We start from the raw sequence: 21,815 nt of genomic DNA, 5'->3' as shown, positions 1-21,815 counted from the left end.
CCCCCCCCCCAGCCTCAACTCTGCAGGGTGTGTGATAGTATTCGCATGTCACAGGTGAGGCTCAGAGAGGTGAAGGAACTCGTTCAAGGTCACACAGCTGGGACGTGGCAGGCCTGTCTGGCTCCCAGGCTTCTCCCCTGCACCACACTGCCTTCTTAGCTGTCCCTGTCCTTCCACCTCAAAACGCAGACGCTCACCCACTTGATTCTAATGCGCAGCCAAGTTTGATAACCATTGTTATAAAGGCAGCGATTCTCAGCATTAACTATAGAATCGCCTGGAAAGATTTTCTAGATGCTGGGAGCAGGGTGGGGGGTAGTAACAGGAAGGGGACGCTCGGGGCCTTTCTGGGGGTGTAGTAACGTTCTACATTTTTTTTAATGTTTATTTACTTTTGAGAGAGAGAGAGAGAGAGAGACAGAGCACAAGCAGGGGAGGGGCAGAGAGAGAGGGAGACACAGAATCCGAAGCAGGCTCCAGGCTCCGAGCTGTCAGCACCGACCAACGCGGGGCTTGAACCCACGAACCGTGAGATCCTCACCTGAGCCGAAGTCGGCCGCTTAACCTACTGAGCCGCCCAGGCGCCCCCTCCGCTTGATTTTATAATCTTCATAAGAGACAAGATGTTCAGCACTAGATTGTAACCATACTAGACTCTAACCCTAACCCCAACCCCAACCCTAACCCTGACCCTAACCTTAACCTTAACCTTAAGCTAAGCCTGATACTTTTTGATCTGTGTGTTGGATACTTGGGTGTGTCCACTTCTGTGAAAATTGTGGAGGTATACGCTTAGGATTTGTATACTTTTCTCTGTGTAGGTTATTCTATAGCAAAAAAAAAAAAAAAAAAATTTTTTTTAAGGAAATAAAAAAAAGCCGTTGTCCTCAGCGCCTTCGCTGCCTCCTGAGAAAAGGCAGTCTGTGGCCCCAGACTCAACGTCTTGAAGATGCTTTTCACAGCATTGAGCAGTTGTTGGCCTTTGAGTGTGTGCCTGTCCTTGACAATGAACACACCTGCTTTCTTACCGCTGCTGCTTCTCCCTGGGCCGGTGCCGGGCTTAGCTACAAATTGCCCGCTGTTGTGCAGTGACAGGTACTCAACGGTCAGGCCCCATGGCTGGCTCCACAGCGTCTCCCTCCCACAGTTGGACTGAGAGGACCCCACGCTGCCCAAGTCCCAGGACTTAGGGCAGCAGAGACATAAGCAGCTACAGCAGGGACATAAGCACCTGCGCCTAAGCTGGGAGCCCTCTGCTCACGTCTGCCTTGTATCCTAATGAGTCCCTGGACACATGCTCTCTGGTCTTCACGTACAGACCCGCCGGTGGGCCCATGGATGTCGGAGATGAAGGCTCTATTTCTCATCATCATCTGCAGCGAGGTGTCGTCACGCGACTCAGTTCTGGCCAAGAGAATGTACATGGAGTAGTCTGCACAATTCTGGAAATTGCCCTAAGGAGGAGAGTGCTCTTTTCCCTCTGTTCTTTCCTGTTACTTGGGATATGGCCTGGAAGGGCTGCGTTCCAGCAGCCATATTGTGCCGTGGAACAAATCATGCTCGAGGATAAGAGAGCGACAGGACAGGGGAGGCTGGGTCCTCGCTGTCATCTTTGCCCCCTGGAGCACCCTGTTGGCTGTGGGCTGACTCCCTCAGAGCATTTAACATGAGGGAGAAATGAGCTTCTACCCTATTCGAGCCGATGACCCTTGGGGTTTTTCCATTCCTGTCAACTCAACTTAATCCTAAGTAATACTCAGGGCTTCTGACTTGATCTTTGGCCTGAGTTCCTGCCCAGCGTGAGGAGCAGGGTCCTGGCTTGCTCCCCCCGTGGCCTGGAGTGCTGCCTCCACCCCATCTCGGCGGCTGGACCCTGCCAACTGCACCCCATCCGTGCTGCCTGCAGGATTTTGTGTTGCTGGGCTTGCCTCTTGCCTGGGTGGACTAGAGCCCATCATTCCAGTTGCTTTTCTGGGGTAAGCCCTGCTTCCCTCTCGTTCTTTTACCCTTGGATCCTTCCCGTGCCTAACAGGCTGGCCGCTTTCTGGAAAACTACAGCAGGGCCAGTGCCTATAATACCTTCCCCCGTGGACAGTCCAGGAGCAGCCAGTTTCTGAGACATAAAAACAATGGTAAGGTCATTCATTTATTCATTCAGCAGATGAGTGTCTATCATAGGCCCTGGGATCACAACGGTAAGTGAGATGAGGTCGAGAGGCAGGCCTAGCATGGTGGGTACAAGCACAGGCTGTAGAGTGAGAATATCAGACACAGCCATCCAAGGCACTGGAACTGATGACAAGCATTTTCAGTGGTTTCCTTTAAGAATATGTCCATGGCCTTGGCCGTGTGTGCAAGCCCGTATGAGTCACTACACCTGTCTGGTCCTCAGCGTATCTGAACACGACATGGCTGAACTGGATGATGTTTAAGACTCTGTGCAGGTCTGTCCTCCTATGGTAGTCTTGCAAAAACAAAACAAAACAAAGCACCCAAATCTTGACCTGATCAAACCCCTAGATTCAACGACAGGAAATACAGAAAACAGAGCAATGCGTGAAGCCACGTCATGGGTTTGCAATCACAAAAACCCAGACTGAGGACAATCTGCAGGATACACGACACGCCTTCTCCGGTGATAAATCGCAAGCAAAAAGAGAAAGCTGGAGGAGGAACCTGGGGATTCAAAGAGATTCAAGAGACATCAACCAGTCACATCTGAGCGCATCTGATCCCAATCTTGATTGGATCAAACTGTTCAAAGTGTTTTTTGACCGGACACCATTGGAGATTTGAACACTGGCTGAATACGTGACGATGTTAAAGAACTGTTGTTTCAAGAAAGATACTAGTGATTGACAAAGCGCAGAGACGCAGCCAGCAGCAGGGGCCTATTATGAAATAGGGCCGGGGAGTAGGGGAGAAGAGACTGCCGGGAGTCTTACCCCCAGCTCGGCCATTAGCTCACTCGAGTCCCTTCCTCTCCCCAGGCCTCGGTTTCCCCATCTAGGGAATGAAGCAGGTGGACCCAGTGTTTAACCTTGGCTTCCTTTTGCTTTGTCTTCACATGGGCAGCCCTGGAGCCTTTACTCGGTGCCGTATCAACCCCACCCTGTGGCCACAGCAGCCTAAAAGCAGCAGGAAGGCCGGAAGGCCAGAACCGCTGGCTCCTGCAGAACCTAGAAGAGGCCACCGCCCTGGGGCAACTCGCTTGAAGGATCAAGCTGCAGGATCCCCGGCGGGCTGGTCCAGTCCTGAGGGAAAGGATGAACTTCACTTACTCACAAACCATGGGCAAGAGTTATCTGCTCCCTGGGATGCTTTGGCCTTGTTCTGATAACTGGGCGTTCTGGTGAGTTCTCTTGGCCTGCGTCCTGATCTGGTCAAGCTGCTCAGGACTCCAGCTGAGGTGGGGTACCGCTGCCTCTAACACACTCCTATGGACCCACATGAACAATGGCACCGCATTGCTACAGGTCACGTGCCCCTCGATTCCTCGTGCTGGCCTCTGTTCAAGGCCATACTTTCATCACTATGAACGTATCAGTCTTAACACGGAACCTCACGCAGTGCAAATGCTTAGCAAATAAATAGGGAAGATTTCCTTCCTGGACCATCAGAGACGCTTAAAATTCTCTGGAAGCATCAGGAACTTTATCTCCAGGAGGATAAGCTGAAATACTCATCGCCTGCTACCAACACCAACCAGTTTCACACATGAATTAAATAATACCCCAGCCCCAAAGAGAAAGAAAGACAATTCTGTTATAATGAGCAGTAAGAGCAGGCACCTGGGTGGCTCAGTTGGTTGAGCCTCCAACTCCGGCTCGGGTCACCATCTCGTGGTTCGTAGGTTCAAGCCCCGCATCGAGCTCTGTGTTGACAGCTCAGAGCCTAGAGTCTGCTTCAGATTCTGTGTCTCCCTCTCTCCGCTCCTCCCCTTCCTCTCTCTCTCTCTCTCTCTCTCTCTCTCAAAAATAAATAAACATTAAATTTATTTGTTTAATGTTAATAAATAATGTTTATTTATTTTTGAGAGAGAAAGAGAGAGAGCAGGGGAGGGGCAGAAAGAGAGACAGGGAGAGAGGGAGAATCCTAAGCAGCATCCGTGTCAGAGCCTGACACAGGACTCAATCCCATGAACTGTGAGATCATGACCTGATCTGAAACCAAGAGTCAGAGGCTTAAGTGAGTGAGCCACCCGGGTGCCCCTGACCATTTCTTTCTTTCTTTCTTTTTTTGAATGTATTTATTGTTTAATTTACATCCAAGTTAGTTAGCATGGGGCAACAATGATTTCAGGAGTAGATTCCTTAATTCCTTTTATCCATTTAGCCCATCCCCCCTCCCACAACCCCTCCTGTAACCCTCAGTTTGTTCTCCATATTTATGAGTCTCTTCTGTTTTGTCCCCTTTTTGTTTCCCTTCCCTTATGTTCATCTGTTTTGTCTCTTAAAGTCCTCATATGAGTGAAGTCGTATGATTTTTGTCTTTCTCTGACTAATTTCACTTAGCATAATACCCTCCAGTTCCATCCACATAGTTGCAAATGGCAAGATTTCATTCTTTTTGACTGCCGAGTAATACTCCATTGTATTACCCGAGTAATACTCCATTGTATACCCCGTCTTCGTTATCCATGTCCATCGATGGATATTTGGGCTCTTTCCATACTTTGGCTATCGCTGATAGTGCTGCTGTAAAGATTGGGGTGCATGTGTCCCTGTGAAACAGCACACCTGTATCCCTTGGATAAATACCTAGTAATGCAATGGCTGGGTCTAGGGTAGTTCTATTTTTAATTTTTTGAGGACCCTCCATACTGTTTCCCAGAGTGGCTGCCCCAGCTTGCACTCCCACCAACAATGTGAAAGAGATCCTCTTTCTCCGCATCCTCGCCAACATCTATTGTTGCCTGAGTTGTAACATTAAAAAAAAGAAATCAAAAACTGGTAAAAAATGAGCAGTAACAGCTACACCCGCCATGTTGGTATCAAACCCGGTTTCAAATCCTTGCTCTGCCTCCCACTAGCTCTGTGACTTCGGGCGAGTCACTTAACCTCTCTGCAGCGGATTTCACAAGAGTGCTGTGAAGGTGAAATTGTTCACTGCTTACGGTGTTTGGCATCATGCCCCACACGCTGGGAAGGCTCAGCCTGTGTTAGCAACAGTTCTTACTGGGAATCCTCCGTGGTGGCCTCCCATGGGTGCTCCCCATCTCCTCCCCACCCCCAATTCCACCTTGTCTCCTTTCCCTCGCCCTTGTAAAAAATCTTTTCGGTGCTTCATTCTTTAGCTTAGTTGGCTGATGGAATCTTGTCGTGTTGTATAGTTGGTGGGGTTTCAGGCAAGGCGGAAAGCCAATAGAGAGGCTACTCCAGGCCTAGGTCTTCCAGAGGCACCTTGAGAATCGCAACTTGCTGGGGCCATCTCCGACTACTCCGTATCAGCCCTGCAGATAACTCACGTGGAGCTATGGCTACCCGCCCACCTCCCCAGGAGGGGAGCACACTGGAGGGACTTCTTAATTGTGGGTGCCTGGCGACTCACGCTTCCTGTATGTGGGCCGCTGCTTCCCCCTAGTGGCCACTGGATAGATTGCACAGCGAGTTGGCCTGAGGACAAGGATGTGGGAGAAGTACCTCCCCCCGCCTCCCCCGGGGAAGGGGGGGGGGTGGTTCTCAACCATGAGAGACCTGTAACTCCCTTCTCATAAAATGTATTGTGTGTAACTATAGTATACCTTATTCAGGTATTGGCCTACACTGAACGGCGTATTTCTAAAAATACGATTTGATAATCTTTGACGTACGTATATACCCATGAAACCGCCATCACAATCAAGATAGTTAATATCTCTTCGCTCCCCAAAGTTTTCTTGTGCCCTTCAGTAACCCCTCCCTCCGCCCCTTTCTGCTCCCCCATCCCCAAGCAACTACTGGTCTACTTTCTGTCATTATAGATTGGTTGACATTTTCTAGAGTTTCTTATCAATGGAACCGTGCAGTATCTGCTTTTCTTTCTCCTCCTCTTCTTCCTCGTCCTCCTCCTTCTCCTCCTTCTCTCCTCTCCCTCCCTCTCCTTCTCTTTCTTCTTCTTTTTTCGGTCTGACTTCTTTCCCTCAGCATAATCACTTTGAAATTTATCCATTGCATGGACCAGTAGTATATTCCTTTTTATTACTAGGTAGTATTTCCATTGTATGAATGTACTGCCATTTGTCCTTTCAGAATGTTGGTACTTTTAAAAATCAGTCTACTGCCCTAAATATAATAGGAACTGAAAGAAAGAACTAAAACAATAGGTAAATCCCATGTAAATGCTCAGACATGATCGCCCCGGAACATACAATGATGTAGTCAGATACTTCACCTATACGTACAGTTACATGGACCCGCTTCTTTGCCGGAGGCTTTGGTTTGGCTCCAAAGGCCAGCGGTTGACCCCTCCACACAGGAGGGGACGATGCTGTGTGGCCTGACGCGTGGGGCCCGAGACTGAGCAGGAGAGGTGGACACAGGCAGATGTCAGCTCCGTGGAAAGATTTCTCACAGGGCTGACCATCAGGGAGGCATGACCAGTCTCATACGCTAAGGTCCATATTTGATTTCTCAAAGGTGTGTTTGTATTTTACTTACCTTGCATTTCCGAGCGCAATACGGGGGCTTTCTGGTGGCACTTTTCTGAACCGAGACTTAAGACTTATTTCCTGCCCTCTGCTCTAAAGGCCAGTAGCGGGCATTGGCACATCTCTATCCTGCTGGGAGCCTGTCTCAGGACGGAATATACTTTTATGGAAGAAAGTGTTTAGTGGTGCTTTTGAGGCAACAAGACTTTAGAAACTTCTACTACAGAGGCGCCTGGGTGGCTCAGTCAATTAAGCATCCGGCTCACATCATGATCTCATGGTTTCGTGAGTTCAAGCCCCGAGTTGGGCTCTGTGCTGGCAGCATGGAGCCTGCTTGGGATTCTCTCTCTCTCTCTCTCTCTCTCTCTCTCTCTCTCTCTCTCCTCCTCCTCCTCCTCCTCCTCTGCTCACTCTGTCTCTCTCAAAATAAATAAACTTAAAAAAAAAAAGAAACTTCTAAAAATAAAGCCTTCAGTTATACTTACCTTCTTGGATAATCTATCCACCATGTTATTATTAAAGGAGTCTGTTGTTTGGTGGTGACCCTTGACTTCAGACTGGCTTGTTCTTGCAAAAGGAACCCATTCCAGAAACTGAAGAATTTCCTTTAACCAGCTCTAATGCTACAGAGAAGTATCAAAGTCCATAGCAAGTATGGTGGGACATATAATATGCGAGGTCTCTAGTCTTTGTTTCTTTTTCTTTTTCTTTTCTCCTCCTCCTCCTCCTCCTCCTCCTCCTCCTCCTCCTCCTCCTCCTCCTCCTCCTTCTTCTTCTTTTGAAAGAGAGAGAGCGAGAGCGCATGTATGCACCCATGCATGTGAGTAGGGGAGGAGCAGAGAGAGAGAGAAGGAGAGAGAATCTTAAGCAATCTCCACATCCAGCGTGGAGCTCAATGAGGGGCTCGATTTCGTGGTTGGTGAGATCAGGACCTGAGCCGAAATCAAGGGTCGGATGCTTAACTGACTGAGCCACCCAGACCCCCTCTAGTCTTTGTTTCTTGATTCTGTTTTTAATATGCCACCCACACGTTCCCCCCCCCCCCCACCGCGCCCGAAGTCCCTTAAATATCTTAATGCTTCCATTCTTATCCTTTGCTTCTTGTTGTTTGCCTTGGAAATGTTTTCCTTCTATTTTTTTCTAACTTCTCGTTGCATGATCAGTCCGTTTGTTTTGCTTTGTTTGAAGGAAAGCAGTTAAGACTACACATTTGCTTCTAAATACATTTTGATTAAGTTTCAGAAACGGCCTATGTTCCTTCATTCTCATCGTTTTAGAAACCTGTTATTCCAGATTTTAATTTGCCTTTGACCTAATCATTATGCAGGGGGGAAAAGTATGTGCGTGTTTCTTTGAAAGTCCTAAGAAATTGGGTGGTTTCTTTTACACTGTAGCCTGAGTGTGGAGCCTATAGAATTCCTCCTTTGTGGAGAGCTTGACGTATTATTTGTAGCCTAGTTTAGAGTCAAATTGTGTAAATATTCGTGAAGTAGTTGAGAAGGTGTGTATTCTGTGGGATAAAGTACAAGCCCGATAATAAAGCCAAAAATTCAGTCTTCTAAATATGTGGTTTGAATATATTCCAAAGACAGTGGTGGACCATCTCTGGTGTCTCCGTGCCTGTTTGAGCCTATAAGCTCTGTGGTCTGTACTCATTCTCTTTGGTCTCATTGTTCTCCACATGCCTTTCCGCTCTGCACTTGGAGAGCTTTTCAAGTGTGTGGCTCCGGCCTCGAGGAACTTTTCTGTGCTGTGGACTCTGCTCTTTGCGCCTTCAATGCAGATCTCCTTCCCGGCACTGGATTTGGGTTCCTTGCATTCTACGTTTCGGCAAGCTGTATCCATCTTTCCCATATTTTATGGAGAACTCAAAGCAGACATTTCCTTACAGTGTCCTGTTTTCTAGAGCAATTTATTTCCAGAAGCATCCTCTTCCAGCATTGCCCTGAGAACTGGCAAGAGAAGTCCCCAAGTGGGCCCTGTGCTTCAGAGTTCCCCACAACGGGGGCGCCCGGGAGGCTCAGTTGGTGAAGCCTCCGACTTAGGCTCAGGTCGTGATCTCGCGGGTCGTGGGTTCAAGCCCCGCATCGGGCTCTGTGCTGACATCTCGGAGCCTGGAGCCTGCTTCGGATTCTGTGTCTCCCTCTCTCTCTCCGCCCCTCCCCCGCTCGTGCTCTGTGTCTCTCTCAAAAATGAATAAACCTTAAAAATATATTAGAAAATAGAGTACCCCCCAACAAAATAATCAAATTTATTAAGGACCGCACAATGCCCCTGGCGCTCAGCACTCGCACAGCAGGACCTAACCCTAAACATCCGTGCTCTTCAACAATGTTCAGGCCCCAGGGAGATGCTTCACATCTGACCCTATATTGATGGGGAGAAAAATGCATCAGCTTCGAAAAGTTTAACGAAAGCTTGATGGGCCCCTGCTAGGTACTATCTCGGAGGGCAGAGAGATTTTCAGCAGAGAAGGACTTAGGTAAGAAAAAAGACAAATTAACTTGCCAGATCTTTCCTCTCCGCCGGAATGCAACAGATTAAACACAATGAAAGGGCATTTTCTAGTCGTGCTGACTATAGTTTCTTGTTTGCATCTTCTTATTCGTGGTTCTGGGGGTCCTACACATGAATTAGGACGGCATTTGCATCCGTTGTAAATGGAAACTGAGGACATTTTTGCGACATTACATAAGCCATGTTACACAGTATTCAAATTTGCATGTATATCTAGGCTTTAGACATAACGATACTGATTCTTTACACAGTCAGCGAGATGGACACTGAATGCTAGAATTATGAATTTTAACATTTTTATTTAAAAACTCGGGGCGCCTGGGTGGCTCAGTCGGTTAAGCGTCCGACTTCGGCTCACGTCATGATCTTGCAGTTTGTGGGTTCAGGCCCCGCATGGGGCTCTGTGCTGACAGCTGAGAGCCTGGAGCCTGTTTCAGATTCTGTGTCTCCCTCTCTCTCTGGCCCTTCCCCTCTCGAGCTCTGTCTCTCTCAGTCTCTCTCAAAAATAAATAAACATTAAAAAAATTTAAAAAATAAAAAAAATAAAAACGTACTTATTTTGGGGGGGGGAGTGCCTGACTGGCTCAATTGGTAAACATTAAACATTTGAAAAATAAACATTTTTTAAAAATTAGAAGAAAAAGAACATGTGACTCTTGATCGCAGGGTCACGAGTTCGAGCCCCATGTTGTGGTTAAATTTACTAAAAATAAATATATAAATAAATAAGTAATAAAAAGTTACTTATTTATAAATCAAATTTTAAATTAAATGTATAATTTAAATACAATTTAAGTTAAACTTTAAAATTAAGTTATTTAATAAAATTTAATTAAGGTTTTAGAGAGTATAATGATACACAGTATTTGGACTTACGTATATTTGATATAAAAATTTGATAGTAATTCTAATCTTTATTTTGCCTTCTGCATTATTAGATACTTTTCAATGTTTAAAAAAAAAACCCTAACTTTTTGGAAAAACACTGGAAAATTTTTTCATAAAAAATTGTCGCAAAAAAATTAATAAAAAATGAATATATTTACATTTTTGTTCTTTGAATATAATTGTTTTTAATCCTTAAGTAAATTTTAAAATCTTTTTTTTTAAGAGGAAGTGTGTGAGTGGAGGGGGGCAGAGAGAGAGAGAGAGAGAGAGAGAGAGAGAATCTTAAGCAGCCTCCAGGCTCAGTGCTGAGCCCCAAGCAGGACTCCATCCCAGGACCCTGGGATCATGACCTGAGCCGAAATCAAGAACTGGGTGCTCAACCGACTGAACCACCCAGGCACCCCTAAGATCTTGATTATCATAACATAATTAGGGGCGCCTGGGTGGCTCAGTTGTTGACGCATCCGACTCTTGGTTTCCCCTCGTGTCATGACCTCACGGTTCTTGAGTTCAAGCCCCGCATCAGGCTCTGTGCTGACAGTGAAGAACCTGCTTGGGATTCTCTCTCTCTCCTTCTCTCTCTGCCCCTCTCCCACTCGCTCTCTCTGTCTCTGTCTCTCTCTCTCAAAATAAATAAACAAACTTAAAAAAAATAACATGATTAGCGATTTTGCTGAAAGGAAGAGAAGAAAAATCCCATGGGATATTCATCATCATTTATGAATGAGGTATACGTTTCTTACGCATCCCGACATCGTCAGCCCAAGCTGCAATGTCCTTGGGAAGAAAAGTCTGGAGGCAGAAGGTACAGGGCAGCACTGCCCACTTAAAGGCTCTTCCTGCTACCTTCTTTCCGCCAGCCCCTACCATCCTGTTGCAGAGGGTAGTGTAGCCACCGGTAATAAAACTTTCCTTTGCCTCCTTTCTGCAACAGCAGGTGGAAGTATGTTTCGGACTTCTTTGGTGACTAGTGACACTGGGATGTGTGAGCTTCACGGGGAGGTGACAGATTGTCGGGTCACCGCTTCACAGGTGGTTAACCCCACGCTCCCTCCTGTGCGGGCCTCTCTTGGTTGCAATTGACAGAAACTCACCTCGAACTTATTGGCGCAGGAAGGGACATTTATTGAATTGCAGGATTGCAGTAAGGGCAAGACCGTGTTTGGGTCCCGGAAAGGGTGGACTCTAGGATTGGAATCCTGTCTGGACTCTGCTCCCTCTTCAAGGAAGCTTATCCTCTCAGATGGGCTGTGTCCACATGATTCCAAACTGTCGGCCTCTGGCCTCACTCCTGAAGGCTTCCCCTGTAAAGCTGAGCTGTTCCACTTAATTTCTATTCAAAATATAGTGGTGGGGGCCACAGGCACACCCTGTCACCCGGAGCACAGTGTCCTGTGACTGGCATTCTCCACTACTACCCCATGGGGGAAGGAGTTCCCCCAAAGGTGGTACCACCCACCAAAGGGAAGGGAGGTGAGGAGGCAGAACAACCAGGACCCTCTGTGCTGCCCCACCCAGGGGCCTTCATGACAGTGATCACCAGTCAGTGCTTCCAGACCCATCTGTACTTTCTGCGGGAAGCTTGCATGGGCCTCCGTTTGCATGGTTTGGACCCAAGTATGTCCAGGAGAATGATGACGTCACAGAACTGCGGTTCCAGAAGGCAGGGTGGCCCAGCGCTCCCACCTTCTTTAGAACATGGGGAGCTGTGACCTAGGCGGGGCTAGAGTATAGTTCATGAGGAAGAGACTCTTCGTTCTACTGATTCTTGAGGAAAGCCCTGGCTGTCTGGGACCTGGGGTCAGAGAGGGGTAGGAGAGAGGTAAGCTTCGGAAGGGGAGGTGAGAATGCATCTACCAGAGGCACCATATTCCCCATGGAGACCCCAAGGGGGTACTTCATGGGCAGAGAGAGAGCTCACCTGCTTCCCAAGGCTCAGTGACCCCTGGCGAGTCTCGGAAGGAACCTCCTGAGTCAGGGTGGAGCAGGGTTGCATGGGACACACTCATACTAAAAAATTATTTGTTGTTTGTCTGGAATTCTAATGTAGTTGGGCATCCTGTAAAATTTTCTTTACTAAATCTGGCAACACCAGGGGGAGGGAGAGAAGCAAAAGAATGTTCACAAGCTCAGGCTGGTACGGAGTGAGGTTAGAAGACATCTGTGAGGAAACAAGGCCATTAAGGCAGCCATCTTGCCCAAGCAGAAGCTTCCTGACTCTGCAGCCTGTGGGTGGAGGAACCTAGGCCTTTGCTCTCAGGGACATACACCTACTTTCAGGGCAAAGATACACACGCACACAGTGACAGAAATAGCCCCATTCTGTGTTTTCATGGCATTGATAGTTTTTTTCCCAATGTTTCTTTATTTTTGAGAGAGACAGAGAGACAGAGAGACAGAGTGTGAGCGGCAGAGGGGTAGAGAGAGAGGGAGACACAGAACCCAAAGCAGGCTCCAGGCTCCGAGCTGTCAGCACAGAGCCCGATGCTGGGCCTGAACCCATGAACCACGAGATCATGACCTGAGCCGAAGTTGGGTGCTTAACCGACTGAGCCAGCCCAGGTGCCCCATCCAGTTCTTCACCAAGCTTCCCACCACCTTAGATTTAATATCCATTGATGATTCTTGCCCAAACTAATCTATGATGGCTGCAGAGTGATGATTTTCCAACCTCATGACCACCTCCACGTTTATCACTCACCATCTTATTGTCAGGAAGTGCTCCAACCCCATCCCTGTTATGTATCTGTTTGTCTATTTATTACTATTAAGGACTCGGGGATTCCTATCTCTTTCACTCGATTATAATGTGTCACTATCATAATTTTTTTCAAAGACGCTCTAGGCCCAAGGTGGGGTGCTAACTCATGACCCTGAAATCAAGAGTCGCTTGCTCCACCAACTGAGCCGGCCAAGCTCCCCTGTCACTATCTTTATTTGTGTTGATGGCCAAAATGTCCCAGACTACCTTAGAAACCATTCTGTATTAATTCTGTAGCTATGACACCAAAAGCGTAAGCAACAAAAGAAAAGGTAGAGAAAACGGTCTTCATCATCATTGAATTCTTTTGTTTCTAAGAATACCATCAAGAAAGTGAAAGGCAACCCACAGAATGCGAGAAAATATTTGCAAGCCATGTATCTGATAAAGACTTTTTTATTTTTTATTTTTTTTTAATTTATTGTCTTTAATTTTATTTTTTATTTGTTAAGAGTTACATCCAAATTAGTTAGCATCTAGTGCAACAATGATTTCAGGAGTAGATTCCTTACTGCCCCTTACCCATTTAGCCCATCCCCCCTCCCACACCCCCTCCAGTAACCCTGTTTGCTCTCTATATTTATGAGTCTCTTCTGTTTTGTCCCCCTCCCTGTTTTTAGATTATTTTTGTTTCCCTTCCCTTATGTTCATCTGTTTTGTCTCTTAAAGTCCTCATATGAGTGAAGTCATATGATGTTTGTCTTTCTCTGACTAATTTCACTTAGCACAATACCCTCCAGTTCCACCCATGTAGTTGCAAATGGCAAGATTTCATTCTTTTTGATTGCCGAGTAATACTTCATTGTATATATATACCACACCTTCTTTATCCATTCATCCATCGATGGGCATTTGGGCTCTTTCCATACTTTGGCTATTGTTGATAGTGCTGCTATAAACATGGGGGCGCATGTGTCCCTTCAAAACAGCACACCTGTACCCCGTGGATAAATGCCTAGTAGTGCAATTGCTGGGTCGTAAGGTAGTTCTATTTTTAGTTTTTTGAGGAAACTCCATCCTGTTTTCCAGAGTGACTGCACCAGCTTGCATTCCCATCTGATAAAGAATTTTTACAACTCAATAAAGAAGGACAAATAACCCAACTAGAAAATGGGCAAAAGATCTGAATACTGAATTTCCCCCAAGATATGCAAATGGCCAAAGAGCACATGGAAAGATGCTCAGCGTCATTAGCCACCAGGAAAATGCAGATCCAAACTACCATGTGTACGACTTGGCACCCATTAGGAGAGCTTTGATCAGAAAGACAGTTAATGACAAGTGTTAGCGGGGGAGGGGGGGGCGGTGGGCTCCGTTGGTATAGAGCATGGTGACTCTCAACATCAGGGTCATGGGCAGAACCTACTTTAAAAAAAAAGAGTAAATTGAATGAAAAAAACAAACAAGCGTTGGGGCACCTGGGTGACTCAGTCAGTTGAGCCTCTTGATATCAGCTCAGGTCATGATCTCACAGTTTGTGGGCTCAAGCCCCGCATTGGGCTCTGCGTTGACAGGAGCCTGCTTGGGATTCTCCCTCTCTCCCTCTCTCTCTGCCCCTCCCTAGCTTTTGTGCACCCTCTCTCTCTCTCTCTCTCTCTCTCTCTCAAAATAACTAAATAAACTTTATAATTTTTTTTTTTTAAAGTAACCAGTGTCGGTAAGGATGTGGAAAAGCCGATGGCAATGTAAAATGGTACAGCCACTTTGAAGTCAGGCAGTTGCTCCAAAGTTGAAACTTGAAGTTACTCTATGGCTCAGCAGTTCCATTCCTTGGCGTATATGCCCGAAGGAATGAAAACATTTGTCCACACGAACACTTGTGCGTGAATGTTCGCAGCACCGTCATTCATAATAGCCCCAAAGTAGCCCAAAAGTCTATAAAACGATCCATAGAGAGACAAAAGAAGGATTCATCACAAGGAATGAGATCCCAGTGGCTGCCACAACATGAGTAAATCTTGAAAACATTGTTAAGCGAAAGAAGCCGGGCTCAATGGCCCCCTATGGTGTGACTGTTTGTGTGCAGTGTCCAGGTTAGGTAAATCTAGAGAAATGGAAAGTAGGCTTGTGGTGGGCAGGGGTTGGAGGAGGGGTGGATTAGGGACAGCTAATGGGTATGGGGTTTCCTGTTGGGTTGATGAAAATGTTTAAAATTGACCGCGGTCATAGTCGCACAGCTCTGCAAACACCCTATTGAGCTGTGCGCTTTAAATTAAGTGATTGTGTGGTATGTGAATTATGTACTGGGAATTTTATCTCAATAAAGCTGTTACCACGAAAGTGTTCCAGATTTGGCCAGTGGGTGCCCCTCTGAGCTGGCTCTCATGTCCATTTGACGTGCCCCAATCCATATTTTGAGCACTTTCTTACTTTCCAGCACAAGATAATTCAGACTTATTTTATACCCTTTCCTACTCCAGCCTAGGAATCAACCTTTGTCCCAGAAGTCTTGCTTCCTATTTGGGGGGGAATGCAAAACCAAGATTTAGGCATTTATCATTTCCTTTAATCATCATGACAACCCTAGTAAGTCGGTATTGGCATATCTTCATTTTACAAATGAGGCCCAGAGAGGTAAAGTATATTGCCCAAGGTCACACAGCAGCCCAACCTTTGAAAGCAGGCGATGTGAATCCAGAGTCCCCGCCCCTTGCACCTCCCCCTACACACACACACACACACACACACACACACACACACACACACACAGTGTGAAAGTGAAGTTTATTTCTTCAACAAGGTGACTTTTACTTCAGTGATACCACTTTTGAGTGGAAACAAAGGTGTAGAGCTTATAAGACAGCCTGTCAGGAATTGCACAAGGCAGGGTATACCCTTGGGAAAAGTCACATATCATGCGTCTGGGAGCGTGGGGTTGAGGGCAGATCAACACCCAGTGGCCTGGCCCTTCCTACGAGAGCACATGTTCAAATCCACACACACAAGTACCAGTAAAGCCCAGTTCTCATCAATCTCCTTTGCCAGCCTCACTCCCCACCCCTGTACCCAAATGCTGCCCATAGCCAGGTGTCCTTTACAAGAGTGAGAATGGCTAAAAGAGGAGAAAACCTGTAGATGAAAGGAGATCAGCCTCAGTTTTTCACTGTTGACACCGGGCAATGGCTACATGGAGATTCATGATATTATTCTCTCTTATTTTGTAAATGTTTGAAAGTTTCCGTAGTAAAAAAAAAAAGTATAAAATGGTGAGAGGAAAGAGAAATAGCCAGGCGGGGAACCGTGAGTGAGCCAGGACATTTGGCTGCTCTCTCCAGATTCCTCAGGTGCTCAGAGGAGACCAGCAGCACGTCTGGGAGATCCTCGGGACCACAGGCCCTCAGCTGCACCTTCTCCCCTCTGAAGATGATGAGGACGCTACTGATGTCCTTGGTCAGCTGCCTCGTTGCCATAAATGAGGCCAAGCTCATCAATCGCTGTGACTTGGCCAGAGTGCTGCACAAGGAGGATCTGGATGGGTTTGAGGGCTACTCCCTGAGTGACTGTGAGTGCCGCTTTCTCACACTCCCACCCCCCCCCCCCATTCCTCTTCTGCTCCTGGTCACCCCCTATGTGGCCATCTTTCCATCATTCGTCTTTCAAAGACAAGTTCAAAAAGCAACCCTCCCCGAGAAGCCCCTCCCAACACTCTATATTCCTTCCACAATTGTTAACTGAGCACTTACTATGTACCGGGAACTATTTTAGGGGCTGGGGACAGAGACATCAACAAAGCCCCTTCCTTCACAGTGTTCGCATTCTAGGGGGAGAGGCGAGTCCCAAACACACACACAAACCTATGAAGCACTTCCTGGTGGTGATAAATGTTATGCAGCAGAATAAAGCCAGGGGAGTGAGAGGTAACCTTGTCCTTGAAGGGGAAGTCAAGGAATACCTCTCTGAGGAGGTGACATTGAGCAGCACTGAATGAGGCAAAGGACCGGGTCGCCCAAATGTCCGGGGAAGAGCATTCCAGGCAGAGGGAGCAGGCAGTGCAAAGGCTTCGTCCTCCTCCATGGTGGGGCTAGCGTCCTTCTGCCCAGATCTTGCACACACCTGTCTTGTGCTGTCCTTTTCGTTTTATCTTGTCTTATGGTCCTTTAAGGTGTGTGTCTTCATTCTTGTACTATAGGCCCTCTGAAGGCACCAGCTGCCTTTGACCCAGCTAAATGTCCCTCACTGGGTTTTGCACGGGTCACGGCACACAGTAGGCGATCATCAAGTGCAGGAGACGCGGATGGACAGCGGGATGATGAGCGGTTGTACTGAGGGGCAGGTGGATGGACCGAAGGGCGAGGGGAGAAGCTAATGGGTGTTTCCAGCCAGCTTGCCCCATCTAGCCTCTTAGGCCTTGTTCCTTTCTTCGGCTTCCCCGTCTCCCTTTCTCCTCCGTATCCTTTGTCCCTCAGTTCAGAGCCCTCTAAAAACCTTCTTCTCCCTGTTCGAAGGGCTGTGCCTGGCTTTTGTGGAGAGCAACTTCAACCTGTCAAAGGTAAATGAAAATGCAGATGGCAGCTTCGACTATGGCATCTTCCAGATCAACAGCCACTACTGGTGCAATGATTACAAGAGTCACTCGGAAAACATTTGCCACGAGGACTGCAAAGGTCTGGCCGGGGTCTCAGGGTGGGAGAGGTGAGAGGCTGAGTGGGGTCTACTCACAGGACTTCTCTTCCCACTCCAAGCCTGGGAATGCACCCAGAGGGATGGCCCGAGGAGTCCAGGAATGCCTTTGCTGAGCAGAGGATTTGACTAGTGGCTACGATGCCCCTCCGGTTAGGAGATTCTCCGGGGTGCAGGCTCCAGAAAGGCTCTGCACACCCAGTAGCAGAGGACAGCAGCGGCCAACATTTATCGAGAGTGTGTTATATACTAAGCACTTCACATGCCAGCTTGTCATGCGGTGGAAACTCTTATGATCCCCGCTTTACAGACGAGCAAACTGAGGCTCATAGAACCAGTGCTGAATGCCAGACTGGTGGCCCTGAAGGCTCAGCTCTAACCATCAAGTACTGACTTTGTTTGGTTAATGGCCTGGTTGATTCGAGGCCAAGGGCAAACTCCCCACCTCAGAGCCACTGCTGGAGGCTCCACAGGTCCATGACTTTGCCCCTTACTCCCTCTTTCGTACTCTGATCAACATCCCTGCACTCTTCACCTGAAGAGCCTCTCTCATTAGGCAAGGTTTACCTTGGCCTCTGTGCTGCCTGTTTTGACATTTCCTTTCCCTAGAAACCCTCAAACGTGGCGTGAACCAGCATGTACCCTAGCTAGGATGTGTGGTAGTAAACATACATTTACTCCTGCCCCTCCTGCCCCTACCCCTAGCCACCCTTGACCTCTAGCAGCCATTGTGGGGATATCTCAATGGGCCTCTGGGAGGGAGCCCTTGCCTAATCTGGAAGGACTCAGCCCCTGGGGGGCAGGGAGAGCCAGTGTCTGCCTCGGTCTCTGGGACTGTCCTCTGTGTTCTCACGGGTGTTCTCTGTCTCCCCTTCAGAACTGCTGAGCCCCGATCTTCTCTCAACCATCAACTGTGTGAAAAAGATGGTGTCTGGAGCAGGGGGAATGAAGAACTGGTGAGGAGGTCACTGTGGGACTAAGTTAGCAGGCAGAGCCCCAAGAAGGATGTAGTGACAGGAGGGGACAGGAGGCAAGGACTCGACCCCTTCTAACCGTCTAGAAAAACGTGGGAGAGCGGCGGGGCTCGGAACTGGGACTTACAAGACTTGGGATCTGGGTCTTTCTCTGATGTTGTATTAAAACCGCTTTGGACACAGTAGCAAAGCAACTTGAGTTAGCTGAGGGAGATGGCTTCGGAGGGGACAAGGTGTCTCACCGAGCTTGCCCAAGGGGTCTCTTCTCGGGAAGAGAACGGAGGCGGAGCTGGGAACTGTCAGTGTGGCTCTCCTGACAAGTTTCTGCCTCCTCGTGCATTTCCTTCACTACTTTCTTTGTAGAGCAGTATATTCTGCTCCACATTCCAGAGGACAGATCGTGGCTGCCCCCAAGCTAACGGGCTAATGTTCTGAGCAGTCACGGAGACTGGCTAGTCTCAGCCCCAGAGTCCAAGGGGCTGGGATAGAGAATCTGATTGGCTCAGCTTGGACCCATCATCCCCGCGTGGTTCAATGAGCTGTAGGTGTGGGAGCAGTTAAGCAGTACCATCATGCTGGCCACGGGTGGGGGGTGGGGCTGGCCCTCTCCATAATTCGCAGCAACATTTTCTGTAAAAGGTGCGTAGCTCCTCAGCTGAGCAAATACCCCCAAAGCTGTCAGCTTCCCAATGGGAGACAGTGCAATGGTTGCTTCACTTTTCTGAGCTTCAGATTGGAGATAGATGATAGATAGATAGATAGATAGATAGATAGATAAGTTGCCTCTACAGGTGCCTGTGAGGATGGAGGGGGTTAAGTGCCTTGTCTACTCTAGGAACACCATGCAGAAGAGACGCTGACGGCTATTAGGGATGACCCTCTCTGGAGGGAGAGTCGATAGTTGCCCCTGAGATTGACGGATTGGTTATTTATGTATGTATGTATGTATGTATGTATGTATCTATCTTTCTGTGTGTTTAGTGACTCTCAGCCTTGTAAAATGGTGCGCTCCCCCTTCGGGGCCAGAGGAGGATTTGAAAACGTGGGAGCATACTGGACGGGGGGAGGAGCCAAACACCACAGATAAGAGAAATTTAAAGGAAGGCTCAGAGGGGCCACAGGGGGACAGACCAGAGAGCGAGCAGTGAAGGGGGTTCTGTGCATTGCCGTGCTGTGCTGTGCTGTGCGTTCACTAAGTGCTGGGTCATGGATGTGGAGAAGGAGCTACTAAGTAGGAAGCAAGAACCCAGCCTTCTCTCCACAGGGTGGCATGGAGGTTGCACTGTGCCGGCCGGCCACTCTCCTACTGGATGACGGGGTGTCACAAGGAATGAGACAGGCGTGGAGTCCTTCCAGCGTTCCTCTTCTCGCCTGGGGATTCTTCATGCCTTCTTCCTCTTGCCTCCACTTCACGTGATTTTCTTTCCTTCCCATGTTCAAAAAGGACTGACCGGAGCCCCAGGAATAAATGGGTTTCTAGGGCTTTCTCCTTGTACCCATCCAGGCCCAGGCCCCTGGTTCCTGACTGTCATTCGCAAACCAAGAGAGGACCACAGTGAAGAAGTTGTTCTATTTGGGGAATTGTTAAAGCATTCCTTGTGCAAAGAATGTGTTGATTTATTCATTTTTAATTCCAGATATCTTCGAGTACCTAGTATGGCAGGAGGGTGGTAGGGACTAGAAGAAGGAAGGTAAATCATAACTATTGGTCTTGAGGTGTTCACCATCTGCCTGGAGAAGCAGAGACATACACGAATACTGGCTACAGCGAATGAGTGGATACATACAATGAATACATGGTGCTGATGTGGAGTCGAACCTGCAAAATGACAACGCAAAGACAGAAAAGGGGCAGTTGGAGGAATGTTCCACCCATGGCTACAATCGGAACTGCCTGAATAAACTGTCCCACCTGGGCCACTGCTGTCCCTACTTCTGAGCCTTAACTGCTTCAGCTCTGAAGTGAGAGATTTGACATTTGAGCGGTTCCCAGACTTTTGGACTTCACAGACGAGTAAAACGTCAAAAAAGTTAAGTCCATGTTAAAATTTCCAACTTTTTATTTTAATGCCCAAGAAAGACTATTAATCACAACAACTATCCTCTATCAGCATCTCCTCATAAAACAGTTTTTAGCATGAAAAATGAAGGTCAGGGGGCCCGGGTGGCTCAGTTGGTTGACCGTCGGACTTCCGCTCAGGTCACGATCTTGCGGTTTGTGGGTTTGAGCGCCGGCGAGGGGCTCTGTGCCGACAGCTCAGAGCCTGGAGGCCGCTTCGGAGTCCGTGTCTCCCTCTCTCTCTCTGCCCCTCCCCCATTCGCACATGCATGCTCTCTCTCTCTCAAAAATAAATAATATTAAAATCATTTTTTAAATGAGGGTCATATTTATAGGATAATGGAATAGATTTTGTTTTGTGAAAATATTTTTTTTAACCCTGCTTATATTACCTTGTCTTGCTTTGGCAAGGACTGGTGAAACCTTCACCACAGACCAGCAGCAGTCTGAAGGCCACTGTTTAGAAACCTCAGGAGACTGGTTTTGTAAGGCCCCTTCTGGCTCAGACATTCTAGGATTAAAATAAGGATCATTAGGACCTACTTTCCCTCTCAGTGTGTCAGTCCTCAAAATAGCTATTTGGATGCCGAGAACGGCCCTTCTGCACAAGCACCATGAGCTCCAATATTGGTGGCCTACCTGGCCTCACTCTGATTTTTTCAAATTTATCTCTCCTCCTTACCCTGCTTGCCAAACTCCCACATCATCTCACCCCAACAAGCACACACGTACACCAATTCATCAAAATCACGTAGGGAAATCAGGGAATGCTTTTTAAGGATTTCATTAACGGCTAATGACTTATAGTTTGATTTGTATATTTAACATTCATGAAAACATTCTTAAGCCAAAGGATTGCATCTTTAGTGGTCATTTCCCACACAACGTAGAGAAATCCAAATTTTTTCAGTTCAGTAGGTAACTTACTAACTGCTAGTAGTCTAAATCTTCCCCCGGAGTGAAGAGGAAGAAGAAGGCTGCCATAAAATTGTCCACACCCAGGGATCCTGTAAGCTCACCCTTTAGACCCTACTGTAAAAATACACTTGACTAATGGTGCCTGGGTGGCTCAGCCCAGGTCGTGATCTCACAGTTTGTGAGTTTGAGCCCTGCTTGGGGCTCTGTGCTGACACCCTGGAGCCTGCTTCGGAGTGTGTGTGTGTGTGTGTGTGTGTGTGTGTGTGTGTGTCTGATTCTCCGCTGCTTTCACTCTGTCTCTCAAAAATAAATATTTAAAAACAATTTTTTTAAATACACTTGACTAGAAGCACTAAATTGTACGACATTGAGACAATGGAGCTGCGGGAGAGGAAGTAGAGGCAGAGACCCGCCCCAGAGCGGGAGGGGCGAAGGAGAGGTCCGGGGGAC

General features: G+C 47.7%; 2 protein-coding genes and 1 long non-coding RNA gene across 53 annotated transcripts in view; 2 read left to right on the top strand and 1 right to left on the bottom strand.

Annotated features, from left to right (window-relative positions):
- LYZL6 (lysozyme like 6) overlaps nucleotides 1-19,993 on the top strand; it is a 29,661-nt gene extending 9,668 nt beyond the window's left edge. The window contains exons 4-8 of one of the 3 annotated variants that reach the window (XM_045044338.1): nucleotides 16,070-16,296; nucleotides 17,240-17,426; nucleotides 18,292-18,370; nucleotides 19,224-19,321; nucleotides 19,653-19,993. In XM_045044338.1, the coding sequence (XP_044900273.1) occupies nucleotides 16,070-16,296; nucleotides 17,240-17,426; nucleotides 18,292-18,370; nucleotides 19,224-19,289 (559 nt within the window). In that variant the 3' untranslated portion in view covers nucleotides 19,290-19,321; nucleotides 19,653-19,993. The remainder of the gene's footprint in view (nucleotides 1-16,069; nucleotides 16,297-17,239; nucleotides 17,427-18,291; nucleotides 18,371-19,223; nucleotides 19,322-19,652) is intronic. The other 2 variants (XR_006589397.1, XM_045044339.1) reach the window with 2 other exon arrangements.
- LOC105260083 (RAD52 motif-containing protein 1-like) overlaps nucleotides 1-21,815 on the top strand; it is a 345,360-nt gene that overhangs the window by 227,638 nt on the left and 95,907 nt on the right. The window lies entirely within an intron of this gene.
- LOC123381875 lies at nucleotides 11,138-11,894 on the bottom strand. Its single transcript, XR_006589407.1, has 2 exons — nucleotides 11,574-11,894; nucleotides 11,138-11,366 (listed from the first exon to the last, which is right to left on the bottom strand). It is a non-coding gene; the product is annotated as an uncharacterized LOC123381875 (long non-coding RNA).

This window comes from Felis catus, chromosome E1 (genome assembly GCF_018350175.1).
Source record: "Felis catus isolate Fca126 chromosome E1, F.catus_Fca126_mat1.0, whole genome shotgun sequence".
NCBI lineage: Eukaryota > Metazoa > Chordata > Mammalia > Carnivora > Felidae > Felis > Felis catus.
Note: the sequence above shows the minus strand (reverse complement) of the source record. Positions and strands in the feature narration are given on the sequence as shown.